The sequence below is a fragment of the Mandrillus leucophaeus genome, unplaced genomic scaffold, assembly GCF_000951045.1.
Source record: "Mandrillus leucophaeus isolate KB7577 unplaced genomic scaffold, Mleu.le_1.0 Scaffold461, whole genome shotgun sequence".
Taxonomy (NCBI): domain Eukaryota; kingdom Metazoa; phylum Chordata; class Mammalia; order Primates; family Cercopithecidae; genus Mandrillus; species Mandrillus leucophaeus.
The window spans coordinates 2,351,229-2,369,543 of record NW_012104932.1 but is presented as its reverse complement, the minus strand read 5'-3'; the positions used below and the strand labels follow the sequence as shown (position 1 = coordinate 2,369,543).

Sequence of the window (18,315 nt, the reverse complement as noted above, 5' to 3'; positions counted from 1 at the left end):
TTACTTGACGTTTTCCTTTGCACAGACTCCTCTTGTTTGTTTTAGATAAACCTTGTATCAATAAGGACCTAAATAACTTTGAACAAAGAAAACAAGACAAAATGGCAGGGGACTTACTGAAAATGAAAGCTGGCCTCCTAAAGGAAAGTTAATCCACTTATGAAGCATAAATAGTCACTATTGATATGGACATTGATTGAGGCAATGGATAAATATCTGATATTGGTTATGGAGAATACAGTAATATCTACCATTTATGAAGCAGCTATTGTGGGTTTTGTTTGGTAGTAGGAGTTTTTCATGCAGTATGAATTATCCCTGTTATCACCACCATCTATCAAGTGTCTTCTATGCATGTGGTCCTGACCTAGATACCACTCACCTTCGGTATTGGTGTAAGAATAGTCTTTAGTCTACCTACATCACACTGTGCAGCTATCATTTATTTTTTGGCAGTTATGTATATGGTATTCTGTTTGATGTTCTACTTACATGAGGGTAATATGAAGGTAAAGTAGTACATAGTCTTAGGCATTAACATGTTTGTGGAAGAATATAGCACACATATATTGTATCAGTTGAGTGAATATTCCCAAATAGGCATTCTAGGCTCTATTTAACTGAGTCACACTGCATAGGAATTTAGAACCTAACTTTTATAGGTTATCAAAACTGTTGCCTTCATTGCACAATTTTGTCCTAATACATACATAGAAACTTTGTGGGGCATGTTAAGTTACAGTTTGCACGAGTTCATCTCATTTGTATTCCATTGATTTTTTTTTTCTTCTAACCATTTTTTCTTCAAACAGTATATAACGTCGGGGGATTTTTTTTTAGATAGAAATCTTTGTCAAAAAGTAATGATTTCTTGATAATTATGTAGTAATGTTTTTAAGAACCCAGCAGTTATTTAATAACTTCTGTGTTAATACTGGATAGCATGAATTCTGCATTGAGAAACTGAATAGCATACAACTGATAGCTGTCTGTCAGAAAATGAAAATTTCTTTCTAAAGATACCCACATGAGTTCTTGAAGAATAGTCATAACTAGATTAAGATCTGTGTTTTAGTTTAATAGTTTGAAGTGCCTGTTTGGGATAATGATAGGTAATTTAGATGAATTTAGGGAAAAAAAAGTTATCTGCAGAAATTTTGAGGGCCCATCTCTCCCCACCAAACCCACATAGAGCTAACTGGGTTACAATGTTTTATCCGAAAGTTTCCAATTCCACTGTCTTGTGTTTTCATGTTGAAAATACTTTTTTGCATTTTTCGTTTGAGTGCCAATTTCTTACTAGTACTATTTCTTAATGTAACATGTTTACCTGGAATGTATTTTAACTATTTTTGTATAGTGTAAACTGAAACATGCACATTTTGTACATTGTGCTTTCTTTTGTGGGACATATGCAGTGTGATCCAGTTGTTTTCCATCATTTGGTTGCGCTGACCTAGGAATGTTGGTCATATCAAACATTAAAAATGACCACTCTTTTAATTGAAATTAACTTTTAAATGTTTATAGGAGTATGTGCTGTGAAGTGATCTAAAATTTGTAATATTTTTGTCATGAACTGTACTACTCCTAATTATTGTAATGTAATAAAAATAGTTACAGTGACTATGAGTGTGTGTTTATTCATGGAATTTGAATTGTTTGCCCCGAAATGGATATGGAATACTTTATAAGCCATAGACACTATAGAATACCAGTGAATCTTTTTATGCAGCTTTTAAGTTAGACATATCCTTTATTTCTAAAAGGTGCTGTGGATATTATGTAAAGGTGTGTTTGCTTAAACGTAAAACCATATTTAGAAGTAGATGCAAAACAAATCTGTCTTTATGACAAAATAATAGATAACATTATTTATTTCCTTTTATCAAAGAAGGTAATTGATACACAACAGATGACTTGGTTTTAGGCCCAAAGGTAGCAGCAGCAACATTAATAATGGAAATAATTGAATAGTTATGTATGTAATGCCAGTCACCAGCAGGCTATTTCAAAGTCAGAATAACTCCACACATATTATTTCTATAACTACATTTAAATCATTGTCAGAAACTTTGTTTTGGAGTGAACCTTGAGTATGTGCTGTTAATGTATCAAATTGGGTGAAAAAAAAAAAGGGATTCCTTTCAAAAGTTAAGAGAAATAAGAAATTATTTTGCTGATTAAATATTCAGTAAATGGCATTCTCTTGTCAGTAAAATGGAGAAATAAGCTAAAAATAATTGGCTAAGTCCTATTAAGTTACAGGATTAAGTGTATTGTATTTTCATTCAAAATTGGGTGTTCATTAATTTATAATCGGTAGTATAGCTAAATTGCTATGTTTGCATCAAAATTGAGCATTAAGTTGCTGATAATTTCTCAGCATGCACAGAAGTTGAAACCTATTCAGTAGGGCAGCTCAGGGATTTTTTACACAATATGTATATCTTCCCATTTTAAGTTAGAATTAATTCACATTATCTGGTACACATAAACAGCTGGCACTGATTGTCAGCTAAATTAAAGTAGTAATGATCAATGGCTGTTTGTCAGCTAAATTAAAGTAGTAATGATCAATTAGTTTTGTTGGTATCTGAATAATAGCGTTGTTTCATAGCTCTATATTTCCTAAGGAAGTACAAGGCTTCTAGCTCTTTCATTACAAATTCGCCCTGTGCAATAAGTTCTTTGATCTTCTCTGGATTCTTCACATCTTTGTTTTTAAGGAAAATGTTCTTCAAACGCTTTTTAAAATAGTCTGCTCCTTTTGGATAGTCTCGTCCAAGATACAGCAGCTTCAAAAAGAAAGATTATGTATTTCTAAACAATCCATGTCATATAATAACATTTTAATAAAATTGGCAACATAATTACTTACATTTTTATAAAGTTTTAGTACTTCTCCTCTTAAAGAATTGGCCATTTTCATTTACCATGTAAATTATCCACTTTTATGCGTAACATGCCTAAAGAAAGGAAAATTTTTTGCAGTTAGCTGCATTGTAGTCTTAAATCAAAAAAGGTTATATACACTGAGAAAATAACTTCTGAAAAATTCAGTAAATATTTCTTGAGAACTTTTTTGTTCCACGTACTGGGATATAGTTATAAACACTTCAGATAAAATAACCTGCTGTCACAGAATTGACTTTTTCCTACGAGACACTAAGCAAAGACGATGATGATTATGAAAGGTCAGATGAAGGAAATAAGATGAGAAAGTGGATTGTTACAGATAGGTACGTGTACCTCCTTTTATGCCACAGTGGAATGAGCTAGATTTAAATCCTAGTTGCATAACGTACAGATTAATTAACCATGCTGAGCCTGAGTTTTCTTTATCAAACGAGACATTATCTTTACCCTGCTCTCAAGGCAAGGCCAGATCCACTTGAAGGACATTGAGCAGAAGCCTGATCAAATCTTATCCAAAGGGAGGCTAAAAACTAGCAGAAACTGGGTGAGTTAAACAGGTTGGAATAGATGGGCAGTAAGATTGGTGGTGAAGAGGCCAAATGAACAACCTGTAAGAGGGTGTCCCTGAGGAACAGGTGACATCCAATGGGATAAATCATGCTTCTTTATGTGTAATATGTTAATGCTACTGAGTAGAGGAGGCTCCTTAAAGGCATCCTGACAGCCTAAACCTAGAAAATAATTCCCACTACCTGTTACAGTTGAATAGTAAGCTCTTAACATTGCATCCCATCAGGTGGATGCAACTGAAATTTGTTCCATTGTGATTGATGTTAATTTTGATTACCCAATTAGAGTCGTATTTGCTAAGATTGTCCATTATAAAATTGTTTCTCTGAGGAACCTAGTCCTTTTAATGGAGAATAGCATTTAGAAACTATAATCTGGATGGAATGTTTTAGAAACCAAGGTCTGGGTGCTAGAAATGCTAATCACCATGGGACTGTCACTGTTCCCAGGTCCTCTAAGTGACAAAGCTGCAAGTGTACATACATGCAGATTTAGGTGTTGTGTGTGTGTATGACTTTTATATTAATCTCCATATAATCTACTACCTAACATTCAATTGCAATACTACAGGGTTTATTTTCATTTCCCCTCTTTACATGGGTTTAATACTCTTGCCTAACAATGAGAAGTCTGGTTCCCACTTGTCCTTAATAAATTTACTTTTTATAATCATCACCCCTCCTCTCACTATGTAATCAAATTCCTCTTGCTCTCACCATTCAGTGCACACACACTACTCTCTGAGCTCTGCCACCCAATGCCAGAGTGCCACTGCCACCATCCCACATGCATGGTCTTCTCTTCATCCCCCTTTTTTCCAACCTACCCTTCTTGGGCTCAAGCAATTTACACTGCACCACTTCCTCCCTCCTGGATAAGGCTCACCTTTTGTTCCCATTCCAAAAACCTGTGCCACCATTTCCTTCACCCTAACAAGATGCCCTCCTCATCCCCTGCTAGGCTGCTGCTGTGCACAAGTCCCTACCCCCAAAGGCCCTCATTGCATTTGGGCTCCAGTACCCCCCCTCTGGGCTACTACCTTGCCAGTCTTTCTCTCGCCCCCCACCCCCCTTCCCCAGATGCCTGCCTTGCTCAGTGCCACATAATGACTTTTAGGCTGAATTACTCTGAAGGACAAGCAGGAAACAACTTTTTTTTTTTTTTTTTTGAGACGAATTCTTGCTCTGTCACCAGGCTGGAGTGCAGTGGTGCCATCTCAGCTCACTGCAACCTCCACCTCCCTGGTTCAAGCAATTCCCCTGCCTCAGCCTTCCAAGTAGCTGGGACTACAGGTGTGTGCCACCACGCCTGGCTAATTTTTTTTTGTATTTTAGTAGAGACGGTGTTTCACCATGTTGGCCAGGATGGTCTCGATCTCCTCACCTCCTGATCTACCCACCTTGGCCTCCCAAAGTGCTGGGATTACAGGCATGAGCCACTGCGCCTGGCCGCAACTTATATTTTTAAAATAGCCTTTTAGATCAGTTTTAAGGGTTATTTTATAGTTAACTAGCAGAAAGTGTGGATTAAAATGACAGTACCATACTCAGTTAAAAATCATTATGGATTAAAATTGCAGTACCATACTCAATTAAAAATCATTGTGCTACATAATTTAAGTTCTCCTGTTACTCTCCTGTTTTGGTTGGACCCCGTAGTACAATAGTGTAGATTCTCATTGTGACTTCACCTGCCCCTTTAGGCGTTTTGCAAAATTTACACCTTTTACAATTTTAAAGTCAGGGTACCAGTGCCTTCATGTATTTCATCTTAAATTTTTATATGTATTAGACATAGAAACTGCATAAAATATGAATGTACAAATATACATCTGGGTACCCATCGTTCAAGTTATGAAACAGAAAATTAGAAGTCTTAGAAGCCCCCTATGCCCCTCTCCAATTGCTTCTCCTTCCCCATCTCTACCAAGACAGCCTCTAGTGACTTCCTGCTTATTCTCTTTAGTTTTCCCACCACTCATGAACATTGCCCTAAATATTTAATTCCAGCAATTTGACCAGCAAGCATGAATCTAGCAAGGAAAGGGGCAACAATACTGCTGTTAATTAAAAGCAAACAGTCCTAGTCTGGCTTTACCTTCTCCAGGCTTTATGAGTCCCTTCTGGAGATGTTAATTTGCAATGTCATGAGTGAATACTGGGCTCCTCACAACTGAAGCATGTGGGAAGATCAGAGTGTAGAACTGATACTTGATTTCCAGCCAATACATAGCAAAAATGGGAAGAAGGAAGACTATTTTCTGCTTTAAGCTCACCAACGCCCAACATCAGCTTTCAGGAATAGGTTGAAAAAGAAGGGTAAAAGTGAGTGTCCTCAGTTGGTCCAGTCAGCATAGCACAGAAGACAGCAGGAATTTCATCACCACATGGTCAAGGCAAATGGCGGTAAGAATCTGAGCCAGGCTTGCCTAGGCATAATGTCCTCAGGTTAAAAAGATGGTACAATGGCAGCAGGGATCTTGGTGGTAACCACCACCAATGTGAGTCATACTGCTTGATTCTGGACTGACTGCTCTCTACATCAAGAAGCACAACTGTAGTACTGGAATCTCACTTGACCATGCTCCCAGAAATTCCTTTTGCCTATCCTCTATGTTGATTATCCCATTTTCTACATTTCAAAGTGTTCCATTTACTGGTTTTATTTTTGTTTCTGCGGAGCATATTCTAACTTCTTGAAAAGGGTACATGGAAGGTAAATGAGACCCTGGATGTCTAAAAATGGCTGGCTCCCTCTACTTGTTTGATAGCTTGTCTGAGTATAGAATTGAAAGCTGGAAATAATTTTCTTTCAACATTTTGAAGCAGTCGCTCATCTGTTTGCTTTTACCATTGCTATTAAGAAGTTCAAAGCAGTCCTGGTAAGTGATCCTCTGGATGGATGTATTTTTTCTCTCTCCCCAGAAACTTACAGAATCCTCTCCATGAAGATTTTGAAATGTTAGTGATGTGTTGATAATGGATTTATTTTCATCCATTGTGCTGGACACTCAGTTGGCCCTTGCAATCTGGACACTTGTTTCCTTCAATTTGGGAAAAAATTTTAAATGATTTCATTCATGATTTCCCCCCTCCTCCATTTTCTTTTTTCTCCCTTCTTGGAACTTTTATTATTTGGATGTTTGAACTTCTAGACACGTTCTCTTCCTTTTTTCTCTACTATTTTCCATTTGTCTTTTTTTTAAGCATGGAGTTTTGCTCTTGTCACCCAGGCTGGAGTGCAATGGCCTCATCTCGGCTCACTGGAACCTCCGCCTCCTGGGTTCAAGCGATTCTCCTGCCTCAGCCTCCCGAGTAGCTAGGATTACAGGCGTCTGCCACTAAGCGTGGCTAATTTATGTATTTTTAGTAGAGATGGGTTTTCACCATGTTGGCCAGGCTAGTCTCGAACTCCTGACCTCAGGTGATCCACCCTCCTTGGCTTCCCAAAGTGCTGGGTGGGATTACAGGTGTGAGCCTCTGTGCCCGGCCTTTTATTCAGTTTTATGGGGGATTTTCTCATTTTCATCTTTCAAGTGTTCTATTGAGTTTTTCACTTCTGCTCTTCCTGGACAGTTAATTTTGACCATTCAGATTGCTCTCAGCATAGCTGGAGACTACTACAGAGATGTTAAAAATACTAAGAAGTTAATAATAGAGTAGCCTGGGAATGGGAGTACGGGCTGGAGACCAGGAAGAAATCAAAGATGCACGAGGCAACCTTTGTGGATAACGGATATATTTATTGCCTTGATTGTGGTGATGGCTTCATTGTGTGTGTGTGTATACATATGCGTATATGTGTATATATACATATCTATATAGTTAGAATAGATACTATATAGTATATAGTATGTAGTTTTCCCACCACTTAGCCCTGTTCTTAGACTTTTGCTGGCATTTCTATTCTTTGCAAAAATATATTAAAATATACATTTACAAATAGAGGTAGCCATTTTCAGTATATAGTATACTATGGTATATATATATCTACTATGTAGTAGATAGTAGATATATATAGTATATAGTACATAGTAATTCCTTTTATTTTTGTTTCCATGGAAACAAAAATTATATGTATACTATATATGTATACTATAGGTAGTATATATACTATATAGCACATATATATCTATAAATATGCATATATAGATGTGTATATATGAACCAAATTTATCGAATTATGCTTTATAAGTGTAATTCAGTGTCAATTCTATTTCAGCAAAACTTAAAAAAATAATAGAAATGCCAAAGTCTAAGAACAGAGCTAAGAGATGCTGAGGTAACACATGGAAGTAGAAATCGATCTAAACCACAAGGCTGCCAATTCGTGGGTAGGAGAGGTGACTCTACCTGCCCCCAGTCAATGGCTGCACAGAACTTGGGGTATGCCTCGCTGGGGAGGGAACCCTGGGAATATACACTTGAATCAGTGAAAAAATCTGAAAGGCACTTGCCACCAGCATAGCAGTGAAGCCATGACCTTTTCTTGCTGAAGGTCATACATGTACTGCTTTTCTGGCTCCTCTTTCGTAGGGAAAAAAAATCACACAGGAACCAACATTACTTCTACATTAATACTTGTAAAATTGTACTTACTACTAGTTAATGAGCTAATTCACATAACAAGCATACTATGTAGGCATTTTTTTCCTTCCAAGTGCACTGATTCTTGCTTTCTTGAAATTTTCTGTTGTTTTACTTCAAATAGCTTTTCTGCTTGCTTTCGTCTCTATCACTTCTGAGCTTTCTTCCAAAGTCTGGTCATTCTTTTCTGTCTACTCTTATGAGTGAAAAGACACAAAAGCTTTTTAGATCTGTATATATGGGTGAAGCATACAGACTCTGGGCTTCACTGAGGGTGCTCTGAGCGGGCCTTTACTGAGGAACGTCTGATGTCAGTATCTTGGATTGCTCCTCCTGGGCTGGGCAGTTCCTCAGAGTTCAGTCTTCCAGTCTTCTAAGCATTTGCCTATTAAACATTAAAAAGTGAAAGAGGAATGCAGGCCCTGTATCCAGCATTATTATACCTAAATTCACTTAATTTTGTTTCCAGTGTGCTTCTCTAGAATGCCTGAGGGTGCCCCAGTCCAGGGACTAGTATTACTTTGTCCAGAAACCTCTAGTCTTTTATGGGAGTAAGGGGGTAGAGTTACTTAGAGGTGTTTCTCAAATAGCTTTCATGTAGTCCACTTCCAATTTCAGGGCCCCTGTTTCAGTGCCTTTTGAGAATTCTGCAGAGTAAATTGGGTTTTTCTGGTGTGCTAAGTCACATTCATTCACCTGTTTTCCAGCTTCTGAAGTTTTATTGCTGTTATCTCCTGTCCCAATTTTTCCAATTTATTTTTATATCATTTTACTATAGATTTAGTCATTTTGGAAGGGAGTAAAATTAGATGAGGGTATTTAACCCACTATATTAACTACTTCATTTTTTAAACTTCTTTTTCTTTTGGCAGACAGCCATTAGCAGTGTGAAATAATCTTACTAAGAATGATTCTTAGGCTGGGCATGGTCGCTTGTACCTGTAATCTCAGCACTTTGGTAGCCCAGGGCCGGAGGATGGCTTGAGGTCAGGAGTTTGAGACCAGCCTGGGCAACATAGTGAGACCTTGTCTCTACTAAAAGTAAAAAAATATTAGCCAGGCATGGTGGCGTGTGCCTGTAGTCTCAGCTATTTGGGAGGCTGAGGTGGGAGGATCGCTTGAGCCCAGGAGGTTGAGGGTGTAGTGAGCCATGATTATTCCACCACTCCAACCTGGGCAAAATTCATTTTGAGACCCTGTCTCAAAACAAAACAAGCAAGCAAACAAAAAACACCTCTTGGGAGCCATGTTCTTTTCACATAATTTAAAATTAAATCTACATAGAAGTAATTTCAAATTGCAAACTATAACCTGTTTAATGCCTAACAGCACACCTTCATTTAATTCACAATTTGTAACTTGTGAAAGCTTTTAGGGACCTGGCTTAAGTTGTCCTTTTTAGTTGTTGGTCTTTTTACAAATTATGTATTATAAAAGACTTGCCTAGCAAAAATGTAACTAGTGTGGCTGAGGTAAATTTGTTCTTCTTTGATATGTTAACTTACATGAATTAATGCAGTTTATCTTTTTTTTTTTTTTTTTTGAGACAGAATCTTGCTCTGTTGCCCAGGTTGGAGTGTAGTGGTGTGATCTTGGCTCACTGCAACCTCCCTATCCTGGGTTCAAGCGATTCTCATCTCAGCCTCCAGAGTAGCTGGGATTACAGGTGCCCGCCACCACGCCCGGTTAATTTTTCGTATTATTTTAGTAGAGACAGGGTTTCACCGTGTTATCCAGGATGGTCTCGATCTCCTGACCTCGTGATCTGCCCGTCTTGGCCTCCCAAAGTGCTGGGATTACAGGTGTGAGCCACCATGTCAGGTAATGCAGTTTATCTTTATGCAGTTGACCTTGAAGCATTTAGGTTTATTTTAGCCATTAAGAGAAACAGGTCTCCTTGGGTTCACAATGTAGTGAATAAACAATTTGAGTTCAGCAGGGTCTGAGGCTGCTCCTGAACTCTGCACGAAGTCATGGAGGTTACTGTTTTAAGTAAAGAGCCAAGAGTTAAGGACTAAGAGAAGCCCCCTATTATTCTGAAAACTTGGATGTGTGCGCTGGATGAGACAGCGGTTGCAGTCCCCATTGATAGTTTTTCCCCGCTGCCATTCTAGGCTAAGGAGTTAAGACTTTACCAGTTTCAGTTCTAGGCTAGTGGAGAATTGTCATTTTACTGGGGGTTATGTGGTGCTCAAAGTTGTTAACCATTCTTCCCCACGGGGTAGATACAGTGAGAGCTTCAGTAAAGCCTTTCCTCTAAAAGCCCACTATTTTAAGGTAACTTGGGATTACTGCACTGTCTCCTTACCCCCAAGAATCCTAATTTGAGTTGACTGAGGTGTTTTATCATTAAACATTAGTTTTCCTGAAACTAATTTAAAAGGAAACCTTAACTTCCATACCAAACAGCCACGGCAAACTGAGTAAGAACTCTATACGAAGTCGCTATTAAAATGTTTTTATCTTGCTACCAGGATACGGATGTAAAATGCTAATAACTATTACACAACCTGTAATAGTTACAGGTTACAATGGGGATAATAACACTTTAACCCATAAAGACTAGCTTAGTCCTACTACTTATCTATGAATAATGCATGTAGCCAATAATACTGGAAGGGATCGAGCATTATAAACTTAGAATTCAGAGATGAGAAATGGTGCCAGTAATTTAAAAGTATTTTCAGGTCTCATAATGCTAAAACAGGGTGCCCTACAATTACAGAGAACTCAGTCGGGCTTGAGGAGAACAGCCTCACTTAATTGTAGTTTTCCTGGCGGTGTAAGGTGCCAGCGTTTCTTCGTGTGGGAGGAGACTGAAATTCTGAAGGTTGTGCTACTCATTCGTACAATTAGTCTGTGACCTTGGGAAACTAATGAGTATTTGGGGCCTCACCGATCTTCATGTTAAGGAATATTTATTTTACCCAGGAATTGCTTCATTTTCTATTCTTGTTTAGGGCGCTCTTAGGAAAAAGGACACGTACGCTGCACAGAAAGTAAACAATAGAGCAGAGAGAAGAATCCGAAGGTCAATAATCTTACAATAAACAACCCTCTGGAGTCAACTTACTTCCCTCTTTAAATTGCCGAATGAGCCCCATCCCCCTGCTGGCTTAAATCGCAGTGGCCCGGGCCGCCCACCGGGTGTCCGCTGCTTGAACCAGTCCCATGCCGGTTCCCTTCTCGAAACCCTCCCAGAAAGACTGAGCCCCAACACACTCTAGGAAATAAACCGTCAAGGTCAGGAGACGCTCAGAACCCTCTTCCCACAGCCGGTGGTCCTCGCCCAGAGCGTATTTCGCCTGCAGACCCCAGGATCCGGGAAACGGAACAAAACTCCCCGGCGCCGGCACTCACGCACTTTCCGGCACGCCGGAGCCGCAAAACCTTCGACCGCTTCGACTCCTCTGTCCGTCTACTGCGAAGCGCGGTGGGGTTTGGGGAGGAGGGCAACCTGTCAGTAAAGGGGGCGGGGCGCCGGCCGGAAGAGCCTGCTGCGGCTGCGCTCTTTTCCTGGAGCGCAAGTGGGCGGGACCTGTCGTCCGGACAACCCGGGAGCGTTTGTTCACATAATTTCAGCTTCGACTCTGCTGACTACTGCGGTGGAACTTGACTCCTAATGGTGAGCAAGGCAAATGAGGCAGATAGGTGGAGGGGCGACCATTGATTCTGCCTCACCAGTGTTAAATGATGTAATAAGAGCCGGTCATATTTTACAGAGAAGCGGGTCGGTTTGGGAAATAACTCATACCTCGGGGTGGGTCGGCCCTCTTCTCAGCAATAGCTTTCCTTACCTGGATCGGGCGGACGGGTAGGAGTCCCAAACCGGTTTCTGCAAACGGGAAATGGTCAAAGCTGTCACACGGTATCCTGATCTCGAATGTTGCTGAGCTTGAAAATTGGTCCCAACTTAGTAACTTCCAGTAATGATAGACGTTCCCACTAAATTCTCTTATAGCAACTTGGCGGAAATGTTTTAGTACCTCTCCAGCAGTTAATTAAAAGCTAATGCAGTTTACTCTGCTTTGGAAAGATATTTTATGTCGTCTTTTGTGGGACTATGAATTGTTTTGTGATTCAAGGTACTCATCCTGCGTTAAATATGATAAAGCTTCTCATTTTGTTTTTCTGCACTCCTCAACTGCCATGTTTTCACCAAGGAGACAGGCCAACATGTAGCTATGAGAGTATCTCTGTCTGGTTTTCTTAAATGTGGTTTCCATCAAGACATTTTCTGTAATTAAAACCAGAGGAAGTGGAGAATGTCATTACTTAATTATTTAATTCATTAATTAAGGGAAAATATGGAGTGCATTCTTTGTACTTGGCACTGGGCTAGAAGCCAAGAATTCCAAGAAGAACATGATGACAGCTCTGCTTATGGGATACAGATTAAACAAATTAATTACGATACAGTTTTACAACTGCAACAATTGAAGTATCTAAAATGGGGTAACACAAAGTTGGAAATGATGAAATCAGTGAGGGGAAACAAGGTAAGGAAAGAGTGGTGCTTTTCAACCTGTTTTAAAGTATAAATACGAGTTTTCCACGAATGGTGGCAAGAAATAGGAATGGAGGCCTGGCGCGGTGGCTCACCCCTGTAATCCCAGCACTTTGGGAGGCTGAGGCAGCGGATCACGATGTCAGGAGTTCGAGACCAGCCTGGCCAACATGGTGAAACCCCATCTCTCCTAAAAATACGAAAATTAGCCTGGCGTGGTGGCGCGCGCCTGTTATTCCAGCTACTCAGGAGGCTGAAGCAGGAGAATCGCTTGAACCCGGGAGGCGGAGGTTGCAGTAAGCCGAGATTGTGCCACTGCACTCCGGCCTGGGCAACACAGCGAGACTCAAAAAAAAAAAAAAAAAAAAGAAATGGGGAGTGGAGAGCATTCCTGGCAGAATGCAAATGGAACCTAAGTCAATTTACAATTGCTAATAAATTGGGAGAACAGTAAGCACTTACTTGTTACCTTCCAATTTGTTACCTAAGTTTCTTCTTCGTCTTAGATTCTTCTCCCAGTGTTTCTCAAAGTGTAGCCCCTGTAAGCACTTACTTGTTACCTTCCAATTTGTTACCTAAGTTTCTTCTTCTTCTTAGATCCTTCTCCCAGTGTTTCTCAAAGTGTGGCCCCTGGAACATTTACTTCTAATGCACCCAGAGTACTTGTTAAAAATACAGATTCCAGGAACCCACTCAACTCCAAATCTACTGTATTAGTTTCCTAAGGCTGCCAAGTAAGGAATTGCCACAAACTAAGTGCTTAAAGAAAAGCATTTTATTGTCTCGCAGTTCTGGAGACTAGAAGACCAAGATCAAAGTGTCAGTAGGTCTGTGATACCTCTGAGGGCCTTAGGGAGAGATCTGTTCAGACCTTTCCTGGCTTCTGGTAGTTCCTTGGTTTGTGGCAACAAAACTTCATTCTTTACATGGCATTCTCCATCTGAGTATATATATCCAAGTTTCCTTTATTATTATTATCATTATATAAGGACACAAATCATATTGGATTAGGGGCCCACGCTATTCAGTATGGCTTCATCTTAATTTAACTAATAAAATCAGTAATGACCTTATCTCCCAATTAGGTCAAATTCTGAAGTACTGGGGATCAGGTTTCAACATATGAATTTTTTTTTTTTTTTTTTTTTTGAGACTGTCTCACTTTGTCACCCAGGCTGGAGTGCAGTGGCACCATCATGGCTTACCAAAGCCTCAGCCTCCCTGGTTCAAGCAATCTTCTCAACTCAGCCTCCTGAAGAGCTGGGAGTACAAGGCACGCGCCACCACACCCAGCTAATTTTTAATTTTTTTTCACAGATAGGGTCTTGCTTTGTTGCCCAGGCTGCCCTCAAACTCCTGGGCTCAAGTGATTCTCTTCCACTTTGACCTCCCAAAATGCTGGGATTATAGGACTAAGCCAGTACACCCAGCCAAAATAGGATTTTTTTTTTTTTTTTTTTTGAGGCAGAATTTTGCTCTGTTGCCCAGGCCAGAGTGCAATGGCGAGATCTCAGCTCACTGAAACCTCTGCCTACCGGGTTTAAGCAATTCTCCTGCCTCAGCCTCCTGAGTAGCTGGGATTACAGGCTCATGCCACCACACCCAGCTAATTTTTGTATTTTTAGTAGAGACGGGGTTTCACCATGTTGGCCAGGCTGGTCTTGACCTCAGGTGATCCACCCGCCTCTGCCTCCTAAAGTACTGGAATTACAGCCGTGAGCCACTGCACCCAGACAACGTGTAATTTTTTGAGGGATGCAATTCAATCCATAACATCTACTGAACCACAATGTAGGAAGAGAAGTGAGTGTATACACGTTTAGTCCATAAATACGCATTTCTAACAAGCTTCCCGTATGATTCTTATGCCCTCTGAACTTTGAGAACTACTTCACTACATGGTGAGTAGCTCTTATGACATATAGGAGGAGTGAGGATATGTACTTACCCCAAACCTGATTTATATTAAAAGCACAAGTGAGAAGTGACAGTTTGCCCCTCTTTAAAATATGGCTACTTGAGAACCGGAGCAATGCTATTTACATATTCAGCTGTTTAGTACTTATTTCACAATGGAAGTATGTTAACTCTTAATTGATAGAAACTATGATAAAAATAGAATCTATTTGTAAAAATTATATGGCAGCAAAGTCTCTACTATTCTATCTCCAGTGCCTCAGAGTGCCTTGTGTGTAAATCATTAATTAATATCTGCTGAGTGAATTACTATAATATATGCACTCTTCAAGAAGATGGAATCTACTGATCTGTGTTAAACTTCAGTTTTACATGGTATAATCTTGTGGGATGAACCAATATTTCCCACCTATAACTCTTCAAATATGTAAAGTGTCTTGTATTCACATGATCTCCTACATATTCCTTACCAAAAAATCTGATAAACACGTAAGCCTAATCAGGAAAGTATAAGTGGTATTATTGTAACTATGAATCTTTTTTGAAATGCTGTGCTTTCCAAAATAATTTCCAGAAAAGAATAGATTTGCCTTAAAACACGTTGCTGAATAGAATCTTCATTTTATCATAGCTTTGCCTGCTTTATTTATTTGTTTATTTATTTATTTATTTATTTATTTATTTATTTATTTCTGAGTCTTGCTCTGTCACCCAGGCTGGAGTGCAGTGGTGTGATCTTGGCTCACTGCAACCCCCGCTTCCCAGGTTCAAGTGACTCTCCTGCCTCAGCCTCCTGAGTAGCTGGGACTACAGGCACATGCCACCACGCCCGGCCAATTTTTTGTATTTTTAGTAGAGACGGGGTTTCACCGTGTTAGCCAGGATGGCCTCCATCTCCTGATCCTGTGATCCACCTTCCTCAGCCTGCCAAAGTGCTGGGATTACAGGTGTGAGCCACCACACCCAGCCGCCTGCTGTATTTATTTATTCATTTTTTGGAAATGGGGTCTTGCTCTGCTGCCCAGGCTGAATGTCATGGCTCACTGCAGCCTTGACCTCCTGGGCTCAAGTGATCTTCCCACCTCAGCCTCCCAAGTAGCTGGAACCACAGGCATGTGCCTCCATGCTTGGCTAATTTTTAAAAATTTTTTGTAGAGACAGGGTCTTCCTGTGTTGCCTGGGCTGGTCTTGAACTCTTGGGCTCCAGTGATCCTCCCGCCTTGGCCTCCCTGAGTGCTGAAATTACAGGAGTGAGCCACTGTACAAGGCTGCTTTGTGTGCTTTAAATAGCTGATTCCCTTTCTATAAAAATCATCAATCTAACTTTACAGAAAGGTTATTTCTTTATGAGATCATTCCCACACTTGCAAATTTGACATCAGTGCACACAATTGGTCAATAATTTATTGTCCTTTGAACCCTTTAAACTAGTGCCTTCTTGACTAGTACTCTGTTTAGTAACAGGGCATTTCATTAAACATAGATCATTGATTGACCTAAGAAATAGTGTAAAATCTACATACAAAAAAAATGCTTCAGTAGGTGAACTTAGTTTTCCTATACTTATTTGTAGTTTTGTCTGAACTGTTTTTAAAAAAGCATTTTATTTTGGGATAATTTTAGATTTGCAAGGAAACTTACAAAGATGGTACAGAGAGTTCCCTTATGCCCTTTACCAAGTTTCTTCTAATTTTAACATCTTACATAATCATGATACTTTTGTATCAGAATTCTCTTTAAAATTGATCAATTCTTTTGTTTTCCAACTTTTAGGGTCCTAAAGCAAAAAAGGTATGTAGAATTTTTTTCAAAATAGATAGTTGTGTAGTCACTTACAGTGTGTGAACAGAATATTTACAGAATTATAGTTTTAGTTTGTACAGTTTACTAAGCTTGCTTTTTAGACATTAATGTGGTTTAAATCATGGAATCATCCTTTATAACAATAGGACACATGTCAAATTTGACATAAGAGAGTTTAATTTCACGAATACTTTAAAAAATAGCTTTTAATTTTTACTTGTGTGTAGATTTGCAGCTTTTTGTTAATTCTGTTCTAGAAAATGTTGGATTAGGAACCCCTTTTTCTTCACTCCAGATACATATATAAAATTTTAATTATAAAATGTGCTATGGCTTTAAAGTGAAATCTAAGGTAATACGACTTTAAATGGGTTGCATGGTAACACATACTTGGTGTTTTTTTAAGAGCGAGATGCCGTCACCCAGGCTGGAGTGCAGTGGCATGGTCTTGGCTTACTGCAACCTCCACCTTCCAGGTTCAAGCAATTCTCCCACCTCAGCCTCTTGATTAGCTGGGATTACAGGCACACGCCACTATGCCCGGCTAATTTTTGTATGTTTTGGTAGAGACAGGGTTTCACCTTGTTGGCCAGGCTGGTCTCGAACTCTTGACCTCAAGTGATCCGCCAGCCTCAACTTCCCAGAGTGCTGGGATTACAGGCGTGAGCCACTGTGCCCGGCTTTTACTCTGTTTTCATAGCACATGCATTCGTGCATACCTCAGTTATAACCCTTCTATCATTTATTGTAATTATTTATAATGGTGAGCTTTTCATGGTCAGGAGCGTGTCATATTTTTACATCTATAATGTTTAGCACAGAGCCTGGCACATAGTAGAAATTCAACCAATATTTGTTGAATGAATATGTGAAACCCCATTTAATCTACCACCCTTAAAAACACTTGGGCTCTTTAAAGGAGATTATATAAAGTGTATTCGGTATTTATACAGTCAAACATTTCTTCAAGAAATACCATTGAATGCCTTCTTTGTTTGCTTCTGTCAGTCACTTGGACCCATGACCAACCTGATATTCTTTTAGGAACTGTGGATATAACTGAACAAAATTTATGAAGGCTCTGGAAGCATTCTTATGGGGGAAGCATTCTGGAGGGCCTCTGTGTCTCTATAATCATTCATGGATTTGCATGGACATTCATTTTGTGCTTTAGACTGTGAAATCTTAGAGGGATCATTTTAAATCTGAAAACTCATTGTTTTAAATTACCTTGGTGCTTCATGATATACATGGGTGGGCTATTATGTCGATGGTATTGTTTCTCCGAAAGAATGGTGAGATTCTTCCTATGAAATTTACAACCAAACCCAGAGAAGAAATCACTTACTTTTTTTTTTTTTTTTTTTTTTTTTTGAGACAGAGGCTCGCTCTGTTGCCCAGGCTGGAGTGCAGTGGCACAATCTCGGCTTATTGCAACCTCTGCCTCCCAGGTTCAAGCAAAGAAATCACTTACTTTTTAATTATTTTACTTTTAAATATCGCAGTTTGGAGATGAGGTGTTCTATAAAGGGAAGTTACAGTGTAGGTAGGAAAACATTGAAGGATATATTTTATACTTTTTGGCTTTTTAAAGTTTTCTTAAGGGAAAATTAATAAACACACGTGGTACAAAATAAAAATAGCGTTAAAAAATTGAAACTTTTTTTCCACCCAAAACATTAGATCTGCCTTCTTAGAACCACTGCACATCTTTTCATACATTTTCTAAATGTTAAAGGGTGCACTTATGTACACACATACAGACACATACAGACCCCCTTTCTCCCCGCATATAGGAGCATTCTGCACCTTCTATTTTTCACTTAATATTTTATTAATTACAGGATACTCATCTTTTTACATTTTAACATTACTGAAATTGAGATGTGTCTTATGATAGTATCTTACAATCATTGTAGTCCTGGATTGACATCCACTTCTTCAACAGAGAATGTTTGCTTCTATCTGTCCCTTGGGCTTCTTACCAGTCTGATACTACTTAAATTCTATACT

General features: G+C 39.3%; 3 protein-coding genes across 8 annotated transcripts in view; 2 read left to right on the top strand and 1 right to left on the bottom strand.

Annotated features, from left to right (window-relative positions):
- KRAS (Kirsten rat sarcoma viral oncogene homolog) overlaps nucleotides 1-1,627 on the top strand; it is a 42,643-nt gene extending 41,016 nt beyond the window's left edge. The window contains exon 7 of the mRNA XM_011994800.1: nucleotides 663-1,627. The gene's annotated coding sequence lies outside the window, so the exon portion shown is untranslated. The remainder of the gene's footprint in view (nucleotides 1-662) is intronic.
- A 940-nt stretch (nucleotides 1,628-2,567) lies between these two features.
- LYRM5 (LYR motif containing 5) lies at nucleotides 2,568-11,567 on the bottom strand. Of its 3 annotated transcripts, none has more exons than XM_011994797.1 (3): nucleotides 11,440-11,567; nucleotides 2,882-2,969; nucleotides 2,568-2,798 (listed from the first exon to the last, which is right to left on the bottom strand). In XM_011994797.1, exons 2-3 carry the CDS (start codon nucleotides 2,930-2,932, stop codon nucleotides 2,577-2,579), a joined length of 273 nt encoding a protein of 90 aa, XP_011850187.1. In that variant the 5' UTR covers nucleotides 2,933-2,969; nucleotides 11,440-11,567; the 3' UTR covers nucleotides 2,568-2,576. The 3 variants fall into 3 exon arrangements, with proteins under 3 accessions (XP_011850187.1, XP_011850188.1, XP_011850189.1); XM_011994798.1 differs by having other exon boundaries at nucleotides 11,436-11,539; XM_011994799.1 differs by lacking the exon at nucleotides 11,440-11,567 and adding an exon at nucleotides 11,131-11,218.
- Nucleotides 11,568-11,610: 43 nt separating this feature from the next.
- The window catches only part of CASC1 (cancer susceptibility candidate 1), a 101,874-nt gene continuing 95,169 nt past the window's right edge, over nucleotides 11,611-18,315 (top strand). The window contains exons 1-2 of one of the 4 annotated variants that reach the window (XM_011994790.1): nucleotides 11,611-11,700; nucleotides 16,273-16,290. Coding sequence is in view for 3 of the 4 variants with exons in the window: in XM_011994788.1 (XP_011850178.1) it covers nucleotides 11,698-11,700; nucleotides 16,273-16,290 (21 nt within the window). In the remaining variant the exon portion in view is untranslated. The remainder of the gene's footprint in view (nucleotides 11,701-16,272; nucleotides 16,291-18,315) is intronic. The other 3 variants (XM_011994788.1, XM_011994789.1, XM_011994791.1) reach the window with 3 other exon arrangements.

Excerpts from the sequence above, each read along its gene's own strand:
- LYRM5 (XM_011994797.1), bottom strand. The coding sequence starts at position 2,932 with ATGAAAATGGCCAATTCTTTAAGAGGAGAAGTACTAAAACTTTATAAA. Across the intron at positions 2,799-2,881 it reads TACTAAAACTTTATAAAAAT|CTGCTGTATCTTGGACGAGA; the intron begins GTAAGTAATTAT and ends TTCTTTTTGAAG.